The following is a 23,573-nucleotide window of genomic DNA, read 5'->3' on the forward strand; positions in this document are numbered from 1 at the left end:
CCAATCACCCAGGTAGTCAATTAAACTATTAATTGACTGTTTACCGACCCAATTAACACTATCCAGCAGTATCAGTCATATTTTAATCGCGTGGCCCGGGTGGGCACAACGTAGGAACGCGTGTATTTCTATGTGTACGTTTCACTTGTGGTGTTGTTTGTACTATCGTGCGTTTGAAGTCCTTGTTTCACCTACAGCATTACCTTCAAGGTGACAGGCTTACTATTAATGTTCAGTATCATTGCACCGAGTTCTGCCCACGGTGAAAACCACCTGTTTTGCCTACTAATTACTGCCCGTCGCTGCCCGTCCTGAATGTAGCCTATCTATAGCTACAGTAATCACATAAATCATTTATCAGTTTTGATATATACTCCTAAATTGTAAGTTTGATCAAAATCGAGACCACATTCAAGGGCTATGCAGACTGTCCATGTACGCACACACAGTGACAAGAAGGCGGCAAACACCTACTCACCAAGCACATTGAATCGGCGAAAAGAAGCATAAAAAAGCTAGGCTCATCGCCAAAACAAAACGCGCCAAGCGCTAACAAAAACCCATACCAAGCGGCCCTTTTCAGGGCCACCAAATACTCCAAAAAGAGAACTACCAAAAAATACGATAAAATGACATAGAACACACAAACACTTAAAAGAAATAACAAAAATCGTACACATAACAAACAACTGAAACACAACATTAAATACAAAATAAACAATCACAGTAACGTAACAGAAAACATGGCCGTGGAAATAAATCAGCTATTTCTAAAGAAAAGCCGACAACAACATGAAATTCAACAACAACCTATCATCGCTCAAATTATGAAACTCCGAAAAATAGTACTAGGCAAAGCCTTAAAATTCATTCGGACACCAAAAAAAATCAAAAAGAATAAAACCACCTCAGGATTTCAACAAATAAAGTCGTATAATGTGACTACGCTACATCGTGAGACACAAACAATCGCAACACCAATTCAAAGAAAAGTCAAATTGGACTCCACGAACAACAAAAAAACAAAAACTTGAAAGCTATCTGAAGCTTCTAAACTCGCACTTCTAGAGATACCCTTTCAAACAAGGAAACAAAACATGTCGCGTGCCAAAAGAATCGCGATAAACCAGCTTGCAAACAATGGACAAATTTGGGGAAAATAACCCTTCGACAAGGGTCGGTTTTTCGTTATTGTCAACACAAACGATTACGTACTCGAATGCGAAAGGCAATTACGTAACACTCAGTATTATACACAACAAGCCAGAACAAACAGTAAACAAAGTAAACGAAACTATTAATTAAAATGTACGAGAACAAGCACATCAACCAGGATACTTGTAAGTATCTTGATCCAATAAACATAAAATCCGTACCCCGCAGTGGTACTTATTGCCTAAAAATTCACAAACCTCCGCAAAAATCTAAAAGACACACCAGTCAAAACAAAATTTACCGAAGTAAAGAAATATAGAACAAACAAACCGAACCACCAAACGGACTCACAACGTGACCAAAATTAATATACTTGCCTCGCTAATCGGAAAGCAAGACCACTAAAATGCATTAAAATAAATTTTCACAAACACAAACTAAGGAAAGAATCTACACTGCGACTGATGAGAAACCACACTCGGGTTTCGAAACGCAAGCGTCAAAGGGCGACTCTATCAACTTTTGTAACAACATAGGTCCGGCTGCGTCTCGCCATAAGCTTTCCCCACACAAACAAAACATTACCGTACACACTAGGCCTAATCCAACTTCTCTACAAATATCCAAAGCGAAACAAACATTTCATTAACACAAACAATCGGATAAGAATGTAGGAACACATTTTCGAAACGAATCAAACACAAACTCGACACAAAAACATTTAGGATAGTTAGGTGGGGAGCCTGTTTCACATTTTTTACATCTCGCTATACTGTCTATGATTCTAAAAATAAAGTCATCTGCCACTTTTTCTGTATACGCGGTTTGGCAAAACTCATCTCTTCAATCGAAAGTCGGGCGATTTCATGGTTCTTTGGGGCACTTAAGTGTACGTCGAGCTTAAGGAATGTAGTTACATTCGCGATGTTTTATTCGAAAATTATTTATTTCTTCAAGGGCAAATGCACATAATTATGCTGTTGGAAATACTGGCCGCTCATAAACAAGACAATAAACTCAATATATGTGCATCTTTACTTATATTGTCAAAGTACCACCGACACCCACAAAAAACCAAATGGTTCAGTCCAGGTATTTGCAACTCTGCCATCCGACTGGTCAACAGGAAATCAACCATAGGTGTCTTTTGGCACGCGTATACTCCAGTCACCTAGGCGACGGTAATCTGCACCACTTATCACCATCGGGAAGGTACTCCTCCCCATATACCACTGGCGATCCAGCCTCAAGGCACTGCGTCATTCGACCAAGCATTGTTATTGTAATTTCCTGCATAAAATTAACAGCGAGGTCAACCGGTCAAATGCCTTGGCATTTTCTGGCATGGAGAGAGAGAGAGAGAGAGAGAGAGAGAGAGAGAGAGAGAGAGAGAGAGAGAGGGAGAGAGAGAGAGAGAGAGCTGCTGTGCAGATGATAACCACATGTCGCGTACACATACGGCGTGGGGCGTGACGGGCGTTTGGAACGGCAAATGACACTCCCACTTGCAGTCCCGTCGATAACACTCACAAGATGTCATCCCTCATTCCTCTCTGGCATTTTTACCAACAATGATACCCTTAGGCTGCATTCCAAAACACCTCGGGGTGGGGGGGGTGGGGAGAATCCAAAAATATTCTCAGATTTTTCAAAGGCACTCCTAACAAACTCGCAATACGTTCAAGTCCCCACTTCTGATTTGCTATAATTTTGAAATATCCATCTAAGGGATGATACAGAAATTACAGGTGGGTTCGCAATTTTTATGGGTCATGAAATTTCACACCTTTACGGCGGATGTCACAATCTTCTGCTCAACAATTAGACGGCAAAATGTGACAGATGTAGTGTTTCGTTCAAAAATATCAAATCGTAATACATGGTAAGTTATTGGGTAAACTAGACAGGTTTGGCTACACGTTTTACGTAAACGTGAACGCGTAACGTCACTAATTTCTGCGATGATGTCATCGATTTGTGCGTACGTTCTCCACATACACGGAGCCGGCGTCGCGTATTTACGTGGAGACAGCTGTTTTCACGTAATTTGTAAACGTGTAAATTTATTCTCATTTTTAGGTATCAAAACATGATATAAACTGTGAATCATTCATGCACGTTGTTAGTTGGACATATGATAGTGACATCGATATCCTCACAGATATATGTATTTTCGTTATTTTATGTAGAATTTCTTCGTCGATTTTGCGACATACCGGGTAACCATTGAGCTTTCTCTGTGATGCGAAAACAGACTACTGGAACTCGAGCCGAGCAGAATCATTTCTTGCACGTGTTACACGAACGGGTCACGTAACGCGTAGCAAAAGGGATTTTTGCACGTGAACGTGTACACCAACGCCAACGTGGATTCTACGCCTTCTCGTTCACGTAAAACGTGTAGCCAAACCTGTCTATTGTTAAAACTTTCCTCATATATCTGTAGATTTATATATGTTTGATAATTCATATAAATGTATTTTGCTTGAAGTAGCACGTAAAAAGTGAATATGTGTCAAAAAATTGATTTTTGGATTTCTTCGATAATGTTGAATCACTATACTCGGTACTCTATGAGAAAACTATGAACAATTTTTTTCCAATATAAACTAGCAATATCTGTGCGTTTATAGACATTTGATACTTGATATAAATATACTTGTTCCGCATTGGGTGGCTACGAGTGCACAAGTGTACAAGGAATTTGATTTTGGAATTCCGCCGAAAATAATGAGTATTTTATGACAAAGCTGTGAGTAATTTTTTCCAATATAAAACTAGTAATATCTGTGCATTTATGAGCTTTTGATAATTGATATGAATACACTTGATGAAAATAGGGTGACTACAAGTGCATATGTGTACAAGAAATTTTATTTTTGAAGATCACCGAAATTGCTGCATAACTATACATTGGAATCTATGACAAAACTGCGTATAATATTTTTCCGATATAAAACTTGCTATACTTGTGCAGATACAGACATTGGATAATCTACATAAATGTACTGGTGTAGAATAGGGTGGCGACAAGTGTATATGTCTACTAGAAATTTGATTTTTGATTTTGGAATTTCATCTAAAATGTTGATTCACTATACATTGGAGTCCATGCAAAAACTATGAATAATATTTTACAATACTAAAAGAACGAAATCGGTGCTTTTAGAAGTGTTTGACGATTGATACAAATGTACTTGATTCAAATAGGGTGTTTGAAAGTTCAGATGTGGACAAAAATATGATATTGGAATTGCACCGAGCAGTATTATTTCAATTTCACTCCGAACCTTTATTTCGTCAACTAAATATTTTACCTCTTCCGAAACTCAGTAAATATTTCTTCCTGCCTATTTATCTTTGATTCATTAAATAATAATTTCCCGACTAATATTTCTAACTATTTTGAAGTCCTACCCATACTTATTCTACACGTTCATCTGATAGTGGCAATCTCCGAATACCGAATGCCAGACTTAGTATTACTCAACACAACATTGTCTTTGCTGCAGTCAAACACTGGAATTCACTGCCGTATCATCTTAAACAAATAAAATCTAGACGTAAATTTTAAAGAGATTAAAATCATATTTATCAAGCTTGTGAAAACTTTTCTGTGTACTCCTTTTAGTTTTTTTTTCTCTCCTCAACAGTGTGACTATTTTGTAAATTTTATTACTGTTATAATTTTGGGCCGTGGACTCGATTAGTCCAATGGGACTACTTCCACGGTCCAAACCAGATATATTTCAGTATTTTTCGAATTGTAAGTTTGTAATACTTTGGTTTATGTTCAACATTGTATTTAATCTGGTTGAATAAAGATTCATTCATTTTATTCTCATGGTACTGTACAGGTTAACCAATAAATATTTTCCTTGACAAAACTTGCTATAGCTCTGATATGTAAGTATGTATATATGTAAGTAGTTTCTGGATAAAACAGTTGTGCTCTCTGTAAAAGTACAAGCCAAGCTTTATATGAACGTAAACATACAGCTATTATCCCTTTTGCGAGAACATAAGAAAGGTTTGAAAACAGGATGACTTCACTCGCCTGTCCGGAAATAACATACTTGTATAATTAAAACGCAATTAACATATTTGCATAAACATTCGCTGTACCTTTTGGCCAATCATGTATGTTCTGTCTACGTTTCGACTGCAGTTTCTTGTTCTACTCCCGACAGCATGCTATAATAGCAAAATTGTATTTAGCAAATGCTCTGTATATGCATGTGTAAAGACCATAATCATTTTTTATTATCGATGACAAAATTAATGAATTCTAGTCTGGACTTGAATTAAATAACAATGCTGATTATACATATGACTGTGCTGGACGTTCACATCTCTTTAAACAAAATCGCCCAAAAATTAGCCAAACGTTTTAGCTTAAAATTGACAATCCAACACATATTTCATATCAATCAGAGACAGTTTTGTTTTCCAGTCCCGCCATTAAGTCCCAAAATCCCTTCAAGTGCGCAAACATACCCTTTATATTTTCAAGTCTCCCCCCTCCTCAATTCTCTCGGCCAAGAGATGTTTGTGAATTCATCTGTATTGGGGAGTAAATTGGATCCAATATATCCCCTTCATTTACAAAATCTAGAAGAGGGAGAGATAATTTCGAAATACAGTTACAGGCATGTCAATGTTGCATTGAGCAGGGTACCTCAAAGAAGGTACCGTTTACATTGCAGTGTGGTTTACTGCTATTAGCTGTAACAGATCGTTTATACGATGACGTCATTATTTAACAACTTAGCAGTGAGGTAGCGTGTACCGTGAATTATGGGATAATAACGAGTAAATACCAAATCATAAAATCGTGGTGTAATCCATGTATTGAATTATGACACAAAGTTCAAATATTGATATCAATTCTGAATGATGAGGCGAAATAAAACGACCGAATAACCAAATAATCACATGATAATGATGACATATTTCAAATAAAGAGATCAAGCTATTGGCCTTGTTGTAACCCTATTAGTCTCCGAACGTGAAAGTTTGTGTGATGATACAAAGAAAAGAATAGACTTAGATTAATTGATTTTATTGATAGTAGATTATACTAGCGGTGTAGTCTTAGCAGTGTCATATTGATCATTTTCAATGCGAGGAATTTATCATTCTAGTGCTATCACTTTCTCCGTTCATTTTATTCAGCGATGCAAATTGTCTGCTATCTGTAACAGACAATGTGACAGGGAAATACAATGCTGCCATAAACGACATCATTGTAGCAACGGCTGACACTAAACACCTTGGTAGAAACGACGATGTAATATAGTTGTATCGAAACAGAAGCTGCCAAAGAGAGAAGAAAAAATATATTCATTAAATTGTGCCAACTTTGTTTTCTAAATTTTGCTTATTTTAGACAGAGGTAAGATTCTATTATGATAAGTGCATTTATTTCGGTCAAGAATAAAGGCAGGACACATTCAACAGGTATTTTATAGTCTGGACTTGAATTCCATAACAATGCTGACTGTACATGGCTGTACTGGACTTTTAAAACGCTCCAGGGAGTAGAACAAGAAACTGCAGTGGATAAACAAAGCAAAACCACCAAAAAATTAGCCAAAAATTATAGCTTAAATAGATAGCCCAACACATATTTCATATCAATCAGAGACAGTTTTGTTTCCAGTCCCGCCTTTGAGTCCCCGAATCCCTTCAATTGCCCCAACATACCCTTTACATTTTCATATTCATCCCGGCCAATTCTCTCGGCCCAGAGGTGTTCGTGAATACATCTGTATGTGGGAGTAAATTGCATAACAATTCTCCCTTCATATACAAAATCTAGGAGGTTATTTATTGCCGCTAATTATCCGAGTTCTGCGAAGGTAAAATGTGCATTGTTCGTTTAATCAAGCTGTTGCCTTGTGTGTGTCTTCGATCATTTAGTTCTGTAAATGAAACATAATTAATTGTTCTACCTACATAATTATATCAGAATGATTTCGATCAACACACAATATTTAAATTCAATGTCCGATGCTGTTCTGAGATACATGGGTAGCAGTCTTGACTGGTGACTGGAATTCATTTTTTCAAAGACAACATGTACACCTGCCATGTTTGTAAGGCTATAATTATTTTACCGGTTTTATGATGCATTGCGCGCTAGGGTATACAAAGCCTTCTTTACTCATAGAAATTTTTAGCTATAGGGTAAAACCAGGGTACGGTACTAATGGAACACTATATCAGGTTACACCCTGACCTATTTTCGTCGCCAATGGATGAAAAAAGGTACCATACATATTTTGGCATTGCAAATTTGTGCCATTCTTATATAGCAAACCGTCGTACAAGACAAAATCAATATGCTTTTGTTGTTTTCAGTGTGTACACGATGTTTGATACAACAACAGCGATGCATTGTGGAATAACCGGGAAAAGGTATATTACTCAGTGAATTAATATACTTTGGGAAGCAGAACGTGACAAAATCCGCGTTTTCTCCACTAAAACTAATGAAAATATAATAAAAGTTGTGGAAATAAAAAGTTGTGCCTATAATTCCCCTGATGTAAATGTTGACTTGTAATGCTTCTATTTAAAGGTGTAGCAATAGCACAACTTGTCAAGCGCCCTTTAATACTATCCGGTAACTTTAGACACCTTCTAGTAGACAGAAGGACACCTTTAATAAATATGTGTGTTTCCGGTAACCCGACCTACCATAGAATTAACCGCCGACTCTACACGTTTTTTTTTCGCATTTTCAAAATAGAAAAGAAAGAAAGCCTAGCCAAATTTTCGGAGGCATTTTACTGGAAACATATTATCATTTTTTATGTTGCCTAATTGAGTTCACTTTTGCATAGTCTCTGTTTTGTGTATAAGCAGAGCATTCGAAATAAGTCCGACGAGGGATGAGGATTACATTGTGGCTTGCTCTGACGAACTATACGGAAAATACTTCTTCTTGCTCCGCTGATCGCTAAAGTTAGAAAATAGTCCATTGCATATTACCAGAATGCACTGGCTGGATAAATTGGGCATATTGTGTATTCAGGACAGATGACAGTCAAACAAAACATCACAAACAATGGGTTGTCGATTGAATGGCACCAGCTGGACTGGAATTTTCGTTAACAAGAGGTGTAATTTCGTTCGAATGAGCACTCCGCGAATATCGTGCTGATTAGTTTTATAGCACGGGGCCGTAAAATAAATTCTAATTTTGCAGTCCGCGTGTGGGTAGGATTTTTGACTGGTTTGGCTTTAAATGAAACGGAACTGAATTTTCATCAACTTTTCCGCGATCCGCGATTGATCACGATATTGGATCTATGCATATTGGATCTACACCGGGGCAAGCAGGTACAATGAAATGTGAACTTCGTTGTTGAATGCTCCCAATAGTTCGTACGCAGTTGAAGTTGCCCTTACTTCGAACATTTTCCTGCTACCAAACAATTGGGTCATTTTAGAAGTCCGGATTAGAATTCAGGTTCTAAAAACAGCAATGGTTATTGGGTCTTCCCTGTCTTGACAAGCAGAATATTTTGCACTTTAGTAAGCTATAGCGCTGACCACTTAACGTCAGTTTTCTTACATTAATATGCAAAAATAAATATTTGTCCGCATTTTCCGCAATGATGAAAATAAAACCTGTCATGTTACAATGCATACTAAAAGTCACACTAATTCATATGAATTTATGGCTCAGACTTCAAGCTGCAGCAACAATAGCGCATGCAACAACAAAATTTGTCCGAATTTCAAGCAGCGGTGTCCGATGTCGCGCCTGCAGCTATATTTAGTAACAAATCTGACATCCCGATCAGCGCTATTGGAAGTAGGCTAAAAAAGAAGTTGATACACAGAAATAAGAATTCAGAATAAAAAGCCAAAAATTACAGCTAATTGAACATTTAACTCAACAGGAACTGTGCTCAGGACTTGTATTATTTGACAATTTGGACACTTAAAAATGAGGGTTTACACTCAAGGCTGTAATGATTTATTCAGCTACCCACTCTTTTTACTACAAAATTGTAATTGTATGACAGTAGTTTCAACGTTTACCAAGATGTTTCGGTTGTAAAAACAACTATTATTATTTGTTTTCCTATTGTTGTTTATCTCGTTATATCGTCTTGGCCTGCTTTTACTCATGGGCTCGCCTTGGCTTGCTGAGAGATACTGGGAATCTTAAAAGGAATATACGAGATGTTCAGAGCTCGTTGGTACTTCTTTTCTCGGTAGACAAGCTCGACAGGTGCCATCGCCGGAGATACGCTTCTCTGTCCAAAATGCCTTGGACTTCTATTTCGTCATTCTGTCCTCCTGCACCATCATTCTTTCCTCCTGTACTGTCTGTTGTACTTTTCTCTCTTGTCCTTTGTATTCCAATGGAAAGTCAAAGTTTGTATGATTGATCTATTTTGTGTGGTTTTCCTCTGTTTGTTTCGTTTTTTGCTGGCTGGCTGGTAGGTTTTTCAAAATCCAAGTACGGCAAAGAAAGAATTTTTTTATATGGCCTGGGGATAAAAAGTAGTTTCTCGACGGTGACTAGATAAATGAAAGCCAACAAACAACAGCCGGTCTTGCCTGTACTTGTTTAGATGTTAAAAATTCAAAATTGAATTCCAGTGATACCAATCAAAACAAAGGGCGACACGCAAGTAGTATGCGGAAACCTTGCGAGACTAGAGTGATAAAGTGTCGCTCTACCTCAAATGCTTAGAATCTCTTACTATTCTCACCGCCGTCGAAGGAGAAATAGTTAGACTTGAAATTCTCACCATGCTCAGTGAGACAGAACATATACTCACCATTTGTCGGCGAGAATGTGCGATCCCCACCGCCGAGTAAGTTACGTTAATTTCCCTTCCCCGTGAGGATCAGATAGCAGGGTACAATTGTATACCTCCATTTTGGAATCTACGCAGAAATCTCTATATCTGACAACGGCTGTGTCAGCAAAACGTCTTTAGTTACTGTAGAATACATAATATATAATTTCGATATCGGTAGGCCAATCGCATTCAGCATTTTATCCTGAATAAGATATAACCACGAAAGAGCAGGGAGCCCTGAGGGGTGAAATTTTTTCATGATGAGACGACCGAAAGAGAGAAAGGGCCTTTAAACATAGTGAATGGCCGCCTAAAGTGTTCAGTGTAGTAGGCTACAAAATAAACAGACGATCAATAGTAGTCACTTAACATTGCCCTAACTAATTTGTAGTGGCGTGTAAAATGCCTGCCTGTTATTTTTTTTCAGGCTAATAGTGCTAGTAAGACACCATACTATTGAAATTTGTAAAGTTGATGACGTAATCAGCATCATTGTATACTTCAGCACACTCCTTTGCTGAAAAATGTTCTTTAGAAAAATCGCCGGTCCGAACTCTTTAGATAAAATGCTCTTTACGAAAATGCCTTTCTTTTATGACTTTGAAATTTTATATACAGGTTGTAGCATTTCCTCGTTTCCGTGTTCCCTTAATTATGACAAAACTACAAATCACGCATGTTTTCCCGATTAAAAAGTGAGTAGACTTATTCCCAGCCTCATCAAAGCTAAGCATACGTAAATAAAATAAAATTGCAAAACCAGTCTTGTACTAAAATATGATCCACAGTGCAACAAATTTAATGCAGCTTAACATATGAACAATCAGCGAGATGTTTTATCATCATTAGAACCAGTTGAAGAAAATACCACATACGCATGCGCCGCTAAGCTTTTATCCTGACAAGTTCTGGGCATGCGTTCGGCACGTCACGACACGAAACTTCCATATTCGTTAAATAAACCTCGTTGAAATGGTCAGAAGAAAAGTGATTGTGCCACTTGGTGTAGCCCTACTTCTTGTGTTTGTCGGATGGTCCAAGTTCAACGTAAATTTGAGGAAGGAAAATGAACAGACGGCAAACAGTCTAGACTCCGTCACGGTTAAATCTTTTCGAGAAAAGATTTACAAAAATCGCCAAGGTAATATCCCTTCTAGGCTAATTGATATGCTATAGCAACATATTCCTGTGCGACAAGTGAAATCAGTCATGATTTGCTGATTTATCTTGCAATTTTATCAAAAGAATGAAGTATACCGATATGTCTACTGAAACTCATTACACAAACGTTGGTCTCACGGAAACCTTTTATACCGTTGGCCACTTAAGTTTTCGCTAACTGTAATATCTTTTTGCTCGTATATTAATCATAATGTGTTTTTTTCTAGCCCCCTTCTATATATTCTACTAAAATCTTCTCAGCTTCATTTGAAGTTCTTTTTTGTATGAAGGCCTTAATTTGTGTTTAGGTCGATCTGGCATTCAGAATTCAACGTTCTTCAGATGAGGGGCCACGATCGGAACGTGAAAACATAATTTATAGAACTTCATTTTTGCATTTTGCATATGACGTTTTGTTACGACAAACTGAAATTGGGAAAGAATACAGCTGCATTTTGTTCGCTAACCTGCTTCAAATGTTGCCTTGTCTTCTCTCAGCAAACCAAAACTCGAGTACGACTAACTGTTCCGTTCGGTTCGCCGCTCCTAATACATTCCCGTTAATAATGCTAGCAAGTCTACCAGGTTCAGGCAATACATGGATCCGACATCTCATAGAACAAGCCACTGGGTTTTACACCGGCTCCAAATTCTCCGATAGGAAACTTTACGAAGGTGGTAAGTGACTTGAATCATGCCATTATCATTTCGCCTACAAATCACTTCTCTGTATTTTTCTCTTCCGTTCTATTTTAAATGTTTCACTTCGCATTCTACCCTCATTGCTATTATATATAGTCTCCATGCAATTGCGCCTCACTATTTTGATGCACTAAGAGGCCCACATCTATACTAGGGAGCCAGTTGCATTTTCGATCTCTTACGGAATCACAACATGTAAAGCTCTCGTTTGTTTTGCAAGCACCACCTGATACAGTAATCCTGCTAAAAACATACGTAATTTACGAGCAACAATAGCGCCATCTCTTTTGTAGCCTGTAAATTCTTTGTAAATTACTCTTTGCGGTGTTTCCCCATACAGTACAGCAATAATCGAATACAGAAAGAAAAGTGGCATTGTAAACTAAATTAAGGACACTATGAGGAGTTAAAGGACGCAGCCTTTGCAAGACGCCTATTCTCATAACTTGAATAATCATTCAGAATTTTACTCATTCTCTTGACACGGGATGTCAATTTTCACTCTTTTCTTCTTTCACACTCATACTACCTAGCTATTTGCATTGATTATATCTCCTAATTATGTTAATAAGCTCACAAATGGCACAGTGGGCCCGGAGGGATGAGAAAGAAGGTGAGCAAGAAAGTGCAGAAATCAGCAAGAAAGTGATTATTAAAGATTAAGCCTAAAGCGCGAGGAGGCCATCGGTAGCCAATGAAAGTGTTATTGGCAATATCACTAATTCAAACTTAATACTCATTAAGTGCATCACTCTATATATCTTCTCCCTCCTTAACATCGATAGATGCAGGCTAGATGTCGAACACATTAACGTGATAATTCCGCGATAGGGCTATTACCCCCTTGATGAAATCACCTGTTCCTGTGTCGTATCATTCGTCTCGTGTCTGCCGACGTGGTATAAAATACACGAATGCTAATTCGACGCAAAGAAACTCAGCATGGCGATACTGGGTATTATATCATACCAGTATATTGATGGTGCAAATACAGCGATCTGATTGGTCGAGACGCGAAAAGAACCGTGCTATATTGGGCGATATACCAAGGCTGGCACACACGCCAGCTCTCAGCTTGAGCAAAACTCCGTTTGTGATGTTCAACGCCAGAATTTCAATATACTGTTATGATATAATAGCAATGAATCACTTTATTGCTTAATTATGATATAGTTTTGTCAATACTACTAATTCAATTCTGATAAATAATCTCAAGGTAGTGAAGTGAAGATATTCTCAAATTGAGAAGATCTCTGTAATGTTACACTTATTGCATTAACCCTGACATTTGGTCAAAAAATTCTTCAAATCAGGTTGAGTTCTATTTCTCGCAGATTGATTGCGAGAAAAACAAAATTCTCAAAGATTGATATACGAGTATTCTGTTTCTCGTAGATAGTTGCGAGAATTACTGATTCTGTCGGTTAGATGGCGAGAATTCTGTTGTTCACAGATAGAATGCAAGAATATCTGATTCTCGCAGACTACCAGAAAAAATGAAATCTTGCAGTATTTTCGCAAACAGACAGAAAGTGTCGGTTTCTCGCTATATTCTCGCAATTTCTACTTTTAAAATTCACTTACATTGCGAAAACTGTAAAATAATAGCAATAATGTTCCCCCTTCAGTCCCATAATGGACTCAAACATACTTTGCACCGCATGGTGTACCCGGCTACGCCTCGTCCTTATGTCGTGCAAAGTTTTCTTTCGTCATTTATCGGCCGGGAGGGGATACATTATTGCGTAAATAACCGACTTATTATGTATTCACTCTATTATTTTACAAATGATAGGAAAAACCTTAAATTTTAAGGCTTTACTTGTATTTCGCCTGGCGCATGAGTATAGAAATATTTGTGTAAACAGAAGCTTCCTTCAGTGTTTTGAGTAGCGTAAAATAACCGTGGCCGGGCATTTCTCTTTCTTATCATCGCGCGACTTATCCTCCATATCTCAATTAACATTATCAGAAAGGATACAGGAACTCAAAGCAGTCGCACGGGAAGAATTATTTATGGCGGCATATATTTTTCAAATCCGTTACAGATCAAAAACTTCCTCTGTTTTAAATCTATCCCAATTGCAATGGTGCTCGATTATCATACACAGGGAAGAGCGGAGGCCATTTGCACCACAGATAAATAGAAAGACAGACTAGCAACGCGGCACGCCTTTTGTTTTACGGTCGTATCGATAAACTATGGCCTTTTCCTATTAAAATGAGTTTCACAGGTGTAGCTTTTTGGAGACTTTGTTCGTGGTTGATAATTACACGAGATTATGCGAAAAGTAGGACAAGAAGTCATCGTGCTGCCTGTCGCGTAGCAACCAAACTTACTTTATGTGCTCTCAGGGTAGAAACACTGCTTCACGCCAATCAAAACATAACACGCCAGCAGTTTCATAAACACTTCTTCCCATGACGAACTTGTAAAAGACGATATGACTGACCGCTAACCATTGAGTAAAATCTGACAGTATCGATAAAAAACTTTCAAGTTTGCTTCAAACACATTCATTATGAAGGAATTTTTATAATGATAAAACTAATCTCCCCTAAGGTCAAATCTTTCCCGTTTTCGCCAGCACGCCAATTCCGCTCAGCACCACACAATAACAGCAACACGAACTTTGCCGAACATATTTCACTTAAAAATTAGCGAAAATCCGGAAACTACCGATGAGTACATGGTCGGCACTCTCCGGAAAAGAGAGTCGAGAGCTACCTTAGGCAAGGCGTACATGGAGGGTTTACCTAACCGCTTCACACTTTGAACAATACCCGTTGCTAGTTTGTCATTCTATTTGTCTGTGTTGCACTGAGTTGCGCATCACTTTTACGCCAAACGCTCATTACCTGTTCGGCAGTAGACGTCTGTGGCGCGCGAATGGTAGAATAATTGCAAGAGCTTGTCCAAAAAATTACTAGAACTTAAATGGAACAATCACGGAATAACATTACAAGGTTCAACCTATTATTCCCGTGTTCAGCTACCCGAGGCCCTTTAAACTTATCTTTCGGCAACAGTGCATCTAGGTGGAGAGCGGCAGGCAAGTTGTTTATTTACTTTGTTTACTGTCAACTTGAAAATGAATGCTCCAAAACTGATGACGTTTATCATGCATATCTTGACGTTTTCCGTGAAATATCACGGCTGATATTTTACGTCGACAGAATAGAGCGATATTGGCATGGATGTACAATACAAAGTGGGTCTTAACCTAACCCTGGATTCCATAGGCAAGGTGTTCGAGGCTGCATTTGTGTACTGTGAATACAAAAAGAGAGAAAACTGTCGTGCATACATGTATAAATGAGAACACACGCAAAGAATGCCGGGATTCAACTTGCAGACGACAGCCCACAAATTAAGAAGTGTTTAAGTCAATAAATAGATGCACAAATTGCCATTTTAGACTAAAGGTTTTAAGCTCGAGATTGATGGGAAATACAGTTGCTATGGCAACTATGATAATGGCACAATGCATCCCTTAGGCGCCCTGCGCCCGGTAAACTACTTGCGCTGGGCCTCAACAACACCCCCCACTTTCCAAACGAAAAATGTGGAAGTGCGAAAAATTCCACTAAAGCCTCATTTTGTAACAGCATACCTGCAATAGATAATTACGTCGCTATGAAATCACGCATACGCTACCCCGTCTAAAACCAATCTTTGTTCAACGCCAACTCGACAATGACGCAACCAACAGAATGAATCGAATCGAAAAAGTACATCCAAAATGATTTATTGTTACGATTTTTTACACGTACACTGAACCACATGTACGCCAAAAGAATGCTGGTGCAGCGTCGGTGCCGGTCTGGCCTGGTGCATTTCAACTTGAGAAATACAGCGCGATATTTGCGATACATAAAAACGAGTATAGGGAGATATTGCAATTTTTTGGAACGTAATCAAAATACAGCCTACTCCCCAAATACAGAATTTGCATTTCCCGTGCGCTTGTTTTAATTATGCAAGACTCTTTATTGAACACAATAGGTTTTCCGAAAGTATCGTGGTGATTATGCAAAATGCTTTATACAAAGATTGCCATTTTTGTCAAGATTTTTGACATAATAAACCAGATATGAACTGAATATGCTCACGTGTTTTACAACAGGTTCATTAATAGTAGTACGCTTCACAGAACAATAAGATATATGTTATCACTAAATGAAGCAGGTTTTTTCAACATCGCACAGTACTCTCAGATTTTAATTACTAATTACAAAACTTTATTTAATATGCAAATGAGTTATTAATTAACTTGACACTGCTCAATGCTTCATGGGACAATTAGATATCCATCAGATCAACATTTGTAGCACGTTTTATTTAATTTAATGCAGTAATTTTAGAGTAATGTCACTAATTACAAAGTTCATTAAATATGCAAATAATCCCTATATTAACTTGAAACTGTTCAATGATTCATAGCACAATTAAATATTTATCAAATCAATATCTGTAGCACGTTTCACAAAATTTGGTGCCGTAATTTCAGAGTTATATACCTAATTACAAAGTTTATTAATATGCAAATGAACCCTTAATTAACTTTACACTACTAAATGCTTTACAACACAGTTAGATATCTGTCAGATCAGTATATGCAGCAATTTTCATCACATTTGATGCAGTTATTTCGGAGTTATATGACTACTTATAAAACTTCATGAAATATGCAAATGAGCTAATTATTAACTTGACAATGTTCAATGCTTCTCAGTACAATTGGATATTTATCAGATCAACATCTGTAGCAAGTTTCATCAAATTTAACGCTGTAATTTTGGAGTAATATCACTAATTACAAAGTTCATTAAATATGCAAATAAACCCTTAATTAACTTCACACAAGTAAATGCTCTACACCACAATTAGATATCTGTCGGATCAGTATCTGCAGCAGATTTCATAATATTTGGTGCAGTTATTTTGGAGTTATATCACTAATTACAAAACTTCATAAAATATGCAAATGACCTATTTGTTAACTTGACACTGCCAAATGCTTCTCAGTACAATTCGATATTTATCAAAACAATATCTGTACCCAATTTCAAAGACTTGGGTGCCGTAATTTCAGAGTTATATACCTAATTACAAAGTTCATTAAATATGCAAATGAACCCTTAATTAACTTTACACTACTTAATGCTTTACAACACAGTTAGATATCTGTCAGATCAGTATATGCAGCAGTTTTCATCACATTTGATGCAGTTATTTCGGAGTTATATGACTACTTATAAAACTTCATGAAATATGCAAATGAGCTAATTATTAACTTGACACTGTTCAATGCTTCTCAGTGCAATTGGATATTTATCAGATCAACATCTGTAGCAAGTTTCATCAAATTTAACGCTGTAATTTTGGAGTAATATCACTAATTACAAAGTTCATTAAATATGCAAATAAACCCTTAATTAACTTCACACAAGTAAATGCTCTACACCACAATTAGATATCTATCGGATCAGTATCTGCAGCAGATTTTATAACATTTGGTGCAGTTATTTTGAGTTATATCACTAATTACAAAACTTCATAAAATATGCAAATGACCTATTTGTTAACTTGACACTGCCAAATGCTTCTCAGTACAATTCGATATTTATCAAAACAATATCTGTACCCAATTTCAAAGACTTGGGTGCCGTAATTTCAGAGTTATATACCTAATTACAAAGTTCATTAAATATGCAAATGAACCCTTAATTAATTTCACACTACTGAATGCTTTACACTACAGTTAGATATCAGTCGGATCAGTATCTGCAGCAGATTTCATTACATTTTGTGAAGTTATATCGAAGTTATATGACTAATTACAAAACTTCATAAAATATGCAAATGACCTATTTATTAACTTGACACTGTCCAATGCTTCAAAGTATAATTAGATTTATATCAGATCAATATTTGTTGCAATTATCATTAAGTTTGGTGCAGGAATTTCAGAGTTATCTCACTAATAACAAAAGTTCATTAAATATGCAAATGAGAAGGCGATTGACATGACACTCACAGTATCATCATAATGTTCTGAGATTGTCATCTGTGAAAAGTTTCATGAAATTCTGTGCAGTATTTCTTGATATATGTCTACACTGTCATTACCGTCTCCATAGGGAAACCATTGTACGGAAAAAAACGATATTGCATAACTTCATTAATATGCAAGCCACACTAACCAAAATCTAATCAGTTCTTGCAAGTAGCATATGGTACCTGTGTACCAAATCTGACTTGAATCTGTTCAGGCGTTTTTGAGTTATCGTGTAAACAGACAGACAGACACACACACACACACACACACTAACACACACACACACACACACACACGGACAGACAGACAGACATCGCTATGACAATAGCCCACGTGTTTACACACGTGAGCTAAAAACCTACACCTGTCTAGATCTGACAAAGCGTGTGTGAACTGCACGCATCAATGGATGACCAAGTTATGTGGTTGTTTTAATTCTTTATTTTTACATAATTTTGAGCAATTCAAGCGAAAGCTAAACACATATTTTGAGGAATATTATCGATTGTAATGACTTCTTGTTTTAGTCTTCGTACTTTTTAAATTTTTGTAGATGGCTCTGATTTTATTGTACTTCCTATAACCGTTGAACGTTTAACTGTCGTCTACAGCGCTTTTGAATACCTCATTGCAGAATACGCGCTTCAGATATTTAAGAAATGTTGATAATATTAAAATACTATATTATAGTATTGCTTTTCTTTTTATTGTTAAGGGTTTCTCGGTGAGTTGGAGGACTACATGGCAGGCACCACATTAACGGTAAAAGCGCACAGTGTGACGCGTTTGTCTTCAATTTGCAAAGCAGCAATTTTGATAATTCGCAATCCAATCGACTCAACAATCGCGGAAAGAAACCGGAAACTTACCTCTAGCCATACTAAAGCTGCATCATGGGATACATCCCTACGATTCGACAAAGGTAATTGATTCATCTTTCCGGGAATAATATTCAAATGTGTGAGTCTGTCAACTGGAATCTTTTGTTACTCAATTCATTTTGTATTTTGGAATCAGTGGCATCTTTTGACTCCCAGCCGTCTCATAGGCATTACATATTACTTTTCTATATGTTTCAGGCTGGAATCGCCAAGTTTGGTTCGAGCGTTTAGAAACCATTGTTAACGATTTCGTTGAGTTGCAAGTGCCATCCTTGGTTGTTCACTACGAAAACTTAAAAGAGCATACCCTGGAAGAAGTACGGCGCATAGTCAAGTTCCTGAACATGACCATCAGCAAAGAGCGGGAAATATGTGTGAAGCACAATACGGAAGGTAATTTTCACCGAAAAACTGGTGATGTCGAAGCTCCGTATGAAGCATTCACAGACCAAATGAAATGTGAAGCATTGGGTGCCATGAAAAGGGTGTTAATGGTACTTGTGGAGAAAGGTCATGACCCACTACCGTGCTTACAGGGACATCCTGTATCTAGCTGTGATTTGTTTTCAAAGGCAGTGTCATCTATTTCCAATTGCACAGCGGACAACTCCACGCTGTCTTAAATTGAGCCCACAGTTGACAACCTTGCGTATTCATGATGTTTGCATAACAGTACAACTGGACAATATTTCGACAGTTGCTGGAGACTTATGTGCCAATAGCACAAAATATGCATGCAGTTTCCTCAAAATAAGTATTCAGCATTATACTGCGACGGCGTCTATAGGTTTCTCTGACAGTATGTACTGGTCAGTCTCTTTTTGGTTCCACTCCTTTCACTGTGACTGTTTGACTCTCTCTTCCTCTAGATCTACCTCAATTTGTGACCATTCTCTCTTTCGATCAGTCACTCATTGTCACCGTCTTTCGCTTACATGTCTGTCTCTTTTGCCCTACTTAGTCTCCACTCCCCCTCCACTAGAGTCTCTCTCTCTCTCTCTCTCTCTCTCTCTCTCTCTCTCTCTCTCTCTCTCTCTCTCTCTCTCTCATATCCACATAATATTGACTAAAACGATAAGCGAATTACAACACAACACTTTGACATCTTATTTGGTCACTAATTCTGTCGGGCTATATGGTGTACTGGAACGAGTTAATTAAAGCTTATAACAGTAAATTAAGGTAACATGTTTTGTGTCATATTATTAATGTTACCATAGATATATTTCTTTAACTTTCATATCGGCATGACTTGTGACTTTTGACCTGCACTCTGTCAACCATCTATTCTTTCGAGCATCGACAAACTTAGTAAATAAAACTTCTCTGATGGTGTTTCAAGATCGAGTAGCCTTCAGTTCACCTGAAAACCACATTCTATCACGTAATACATGTTGTGACTAGGATTTCACGCTGTCTGTTGTGTTATCATTTGAATCCATCAGGATTTTCCATTGAGAATTAGTGTTATCATTGTTATTGTCCGTTTCCATATTATATGTGTTGCTCTCAAGTTGTTTTATCGTCAGCTACTTCGATATTTTTGAAATCAGATGTGAACTGAATGTGCTCACGTGGTTTACAACAGGTTCATTACATAGTAGTACGCTCTATAGAAAAATCAGATATCTGTCAGATCATTATATGTAGCAAGTTTCATCAACTTTCGTACAGAACTCTCGGAGTTAAATCACAACTTACAAAACTTCATTTAACATGCAAATGAGCTGTTTATTACCTTGAGATATCACTAATTACAAATCATTAAATATGCAAATAAACCCTTAATTATCTTTACACTGCTCGGTGCTTCATGTGACAATTAGATATTTATCAGGTCAATATCTGAAGCAGATTTCATAAACTTTGGTGCCATAATTCAGAGTTATATCACTAGTTACAAAGTTCCTGAAATATGCAAATGAACCCTTTATTAACTTCATATTACTAAATGCTTCACAACACAATCAGTTATCAGTCAGAACAGTGTCTGCGGCAGATTTTATCAAATTTGGTGGCTATGTCAAACAATTGTCAAGTAGACAAGTTTCCAAGTCCCCATTGAAACACTGCATTAAAGCTGTGTTTGTTGCTATCTTTCATCTCTCTTAAGCTTGTACTGAATAATTATTAGTATACTCAGGGACCACGAACTCGACTAGTCCCATAAGACTAATTTCATGGTCCCCACCAGATTGTACAGTACTGCAATGTTCTTTCTTTTTTGACTTTGTACAACTTCAGTATGACACCTTTTCTTTTCATTTTTCTTATTGTATATACTGTGAAGCATCTGCGGAAATAAAGCATTCACTGGCTGATGTAAAAATGCTTAGTGATTTTAATACTGTTATAAAGTTGTATCTTCAACATACATGCCAAGTTTCGTCAATTTTGATCGAGTGAATTCAGATATATATCCCTAGTTAGGAAAGTTTATTAAATATGCAAATTAACAAATGTCTTTCATGGCTTACATATCTTGGTATGATCAACATTTTTAGCAATTCTCATCAAAATATGTGCAGTTGTTCTCAATGTATATCAGTTTTTTTCTTAAATCATTAAGTATGCAAAGGAGCAAAAAGTAAGCAAGGCATACCCACCAGAAACTAATTAGTTTTTGCTATTTGTAAACTGAATCTATGTACCCGATTTGATTCTGATCTGATAAGCCGTTTTTGAGATATCGAGCCCACAGACAGACGGACAGACAGACACACAGACAGACACAGAGACACAAGCACACATATCGCTGGGACATTAGCTCACGTGTGTGAGAACGTGAGCTGAAAATGACAAAGTGAGCGTCAAACCGAGTACGGGAGACAAAAATATTTGAAATTTAAAGCTGGCAAAGAAAAAGCTTGTAACTGGCGTGTACAGTGTTCATTGTACAGTAATGTGAAAGTAAGACATGCGTTTTGGACTAAACGTTCAGCGGCCACCCAATAACACGATCAAGATATCACGGCGTGACTTCAGCGCAATCAACGCTGACTTGAGAAACATACTTACCCTTGTTTTTGCCAGATATCCGTGTCATAATGATGCCGAGCGTTTGTCCCGCTTCTTTTACAATGCTGTCTCCGAAGCACTCGACGTTGTCGCGCCTATGACTGAAAAGCTGATCATTGATGAAGTACGGGCACCATGGTTTTGTGAAGGACTGTTGCTGTTGAGGAAGAATGTACGTCAGTTGGAGAATAAGTGGCGAATGTCAAACTCGAGATCGATCGCCAACTTTTTCTGTCGAAAAGGTTCGAATACGTCCACCACTGCGACGCTCTGAAATCGGCTTATCACCGGACCCTATCCAGGAAGCTGACAACAAGAGACTATTTGATATTGTTGCTCAGCTGTCAAGTGTAAAGGCAACTAATGCAAATAGGTTACTATTTAATATACCTCTGAAGGATATGCCATCAAAATTCCTGAACTTCTTTGAGTCAAAGGTTTCCAAACTTCGGGAAGGCCGTTGTGAATGCTCTAATGTCTGGAAGAACGATATGTTACCGAGTCATAACTTCACCGATTTTGCTGCAGTATTAGTTGACGACACTAACAAAGCAGTCGTCCAGAAAATCATGTAACCTTGACGTGTTGCCATCGAAGTTCGTTCAAGTTCGTTCATTTCTCACTCAACTTTTCAACGCATCACTTTCATCTTGCATCGTTCCAAGTCACTTTAAATCTGCTATAATCCGGCCATTGTTGAAAAAATCATATCTTGACCAGAATATCTTGAAGAACTACAGACCAGTGTCCAACTTACCTTTTCTATCTAAAGTTCTTAAGTGAATAGTTGCCCAACGGTTATATTATTATCTCAACAGATTTCAGCTTTTCACAAGATGTCAGAGTGCATATCGTGCTAACCATAGCACTGAGACTGCCGTACTATGCGTCCATAACGACATTAGGCCTATGCTTGCCCTGAATCAAAAGAAGGATGTTTTTCTCATTACGCTTGATCTGTCCGCCGCATTTGACACGATCGACCATGATATTTTATTACATCGCCTCCGATCTAGACTTGGCATCACTGGTACAGTACTTTCGTGGTTTCGATCATATCTTGCCGAACGCAGTCATCGTGTCAAGGTTGGAACTGTGTTATCTCCCCATTTGTAAGTGAAATGTGGCGTTCCACAGGGATCATTTCCCGGGCGATTTTATTCACGCTCTACACAGCACCACTGGAGGATATTATAGACGGCCATGATCTTGACTGCATGATGTACGCTGATGATGCACAGATGTACATTATCTGCAATAAACCTGATGAAGTCAGGTTTATTGCAGATAAAAAAAAACGATGAATAGCCTCAGGATTGGTAACCTTAACATCACTCCCTCTCCTTTCGTTCGGAATCTAAGTATTATTCTCAACAGGGATGGCTTTATGTGTGACCATATCAGTCAGCTATGTAGGAACGTATATTTCTCTTTGTCAAGAATAAGTAAAATTCGTAAATTACACTACAGAGAAACTCATCCAAGCATTCGTTACCTGCAGACTTGACTATTGCAACAGTCTGTTCTATGGCATTTCAAATGACCAACTGAACCGTCTGCTGTCTGTTCAGAATTCAGCAGCTCGTCTCGTCACAGGTACACGCAAATATGACCACATTACTCCTGTTTTTTTTAACTTACACCGGCTACCTGTGAAAGCTCGTATACATTTCAAAATTTTACTAACTACTTTAAAGATTGTCAGATGTGATGCACCTCTGTTCTGACTGATTTCATTGACCTGTATGTACCGACAAGAGATCTAC

At 37.6% G+C, this 23,573-nt stretch overlaps 1 protein-coding gene across 1 annotated transcript; it reads left to right on the top strand.

The window, feature by feature from the left end:
- Positions 1-10,937: 10,937 nt before the first annotated feature.
- LOC139147414 (sialate:O-sulfotransferase 1-like) lies at positions 10,938-21,033 on the top strand. The gene is made up of 4 exons (XM_070718514.1): positions 10,938-11,124; positions 11,643-11,822; positions 18,624-18,830; positions 18,988-21,033. The coding sequence occupies exons 1-4, from the start codon at positions 10,956-10,958 to the stop codon at positions 19,410-19,412; spliced, it is 981 nt and encodes a 326-aa protein (XP_070574615.1). The 5' UTR covers positions 10,938-10,955; the 3' UTR covers positions 19,413-21,033.
- Positions 21,034-23,573: the final 2,540 nt, after the last annotated feature.

The sequence above is a fragment of the Ptychodera flava genome, chromosome 2 (assembly GCF_041260155.1).
Source record: "Ptychodera flava strain L36383 chromosome 2, AS_Pfla_20210202, whole genome shotgun sequence".
Classification (NCBI taxonomy): Eukaryota; Metazoa; Hemichordata; class Enteropneusta; family Ptychoderidae; genus Ptychodera; species Ptychodera flava.

Coding starts and splice junctions, on each gene's coding strand:
- LOC139147414 (XM_070718514.1), top strand. CDS start 10,956: ATGGTCAGAAGAAAAGTGATTGTGCCACTTGGTGTAGCCCTACTTCTT. Junction 11,125..11,642: donor GATTTACAAAAATCGCCAAG/GTAATATCCCTT, acceptor GTCTTCTCTCAG/CAAACCAAAACTCGAGTACG. Junction 18,831..18,987: donor ATCCCTACGATTCGACAAAG/GTAATTGATTCA, acceptor TATATGTTTCAG/GCTGGAATCGCCAAGTTTGG.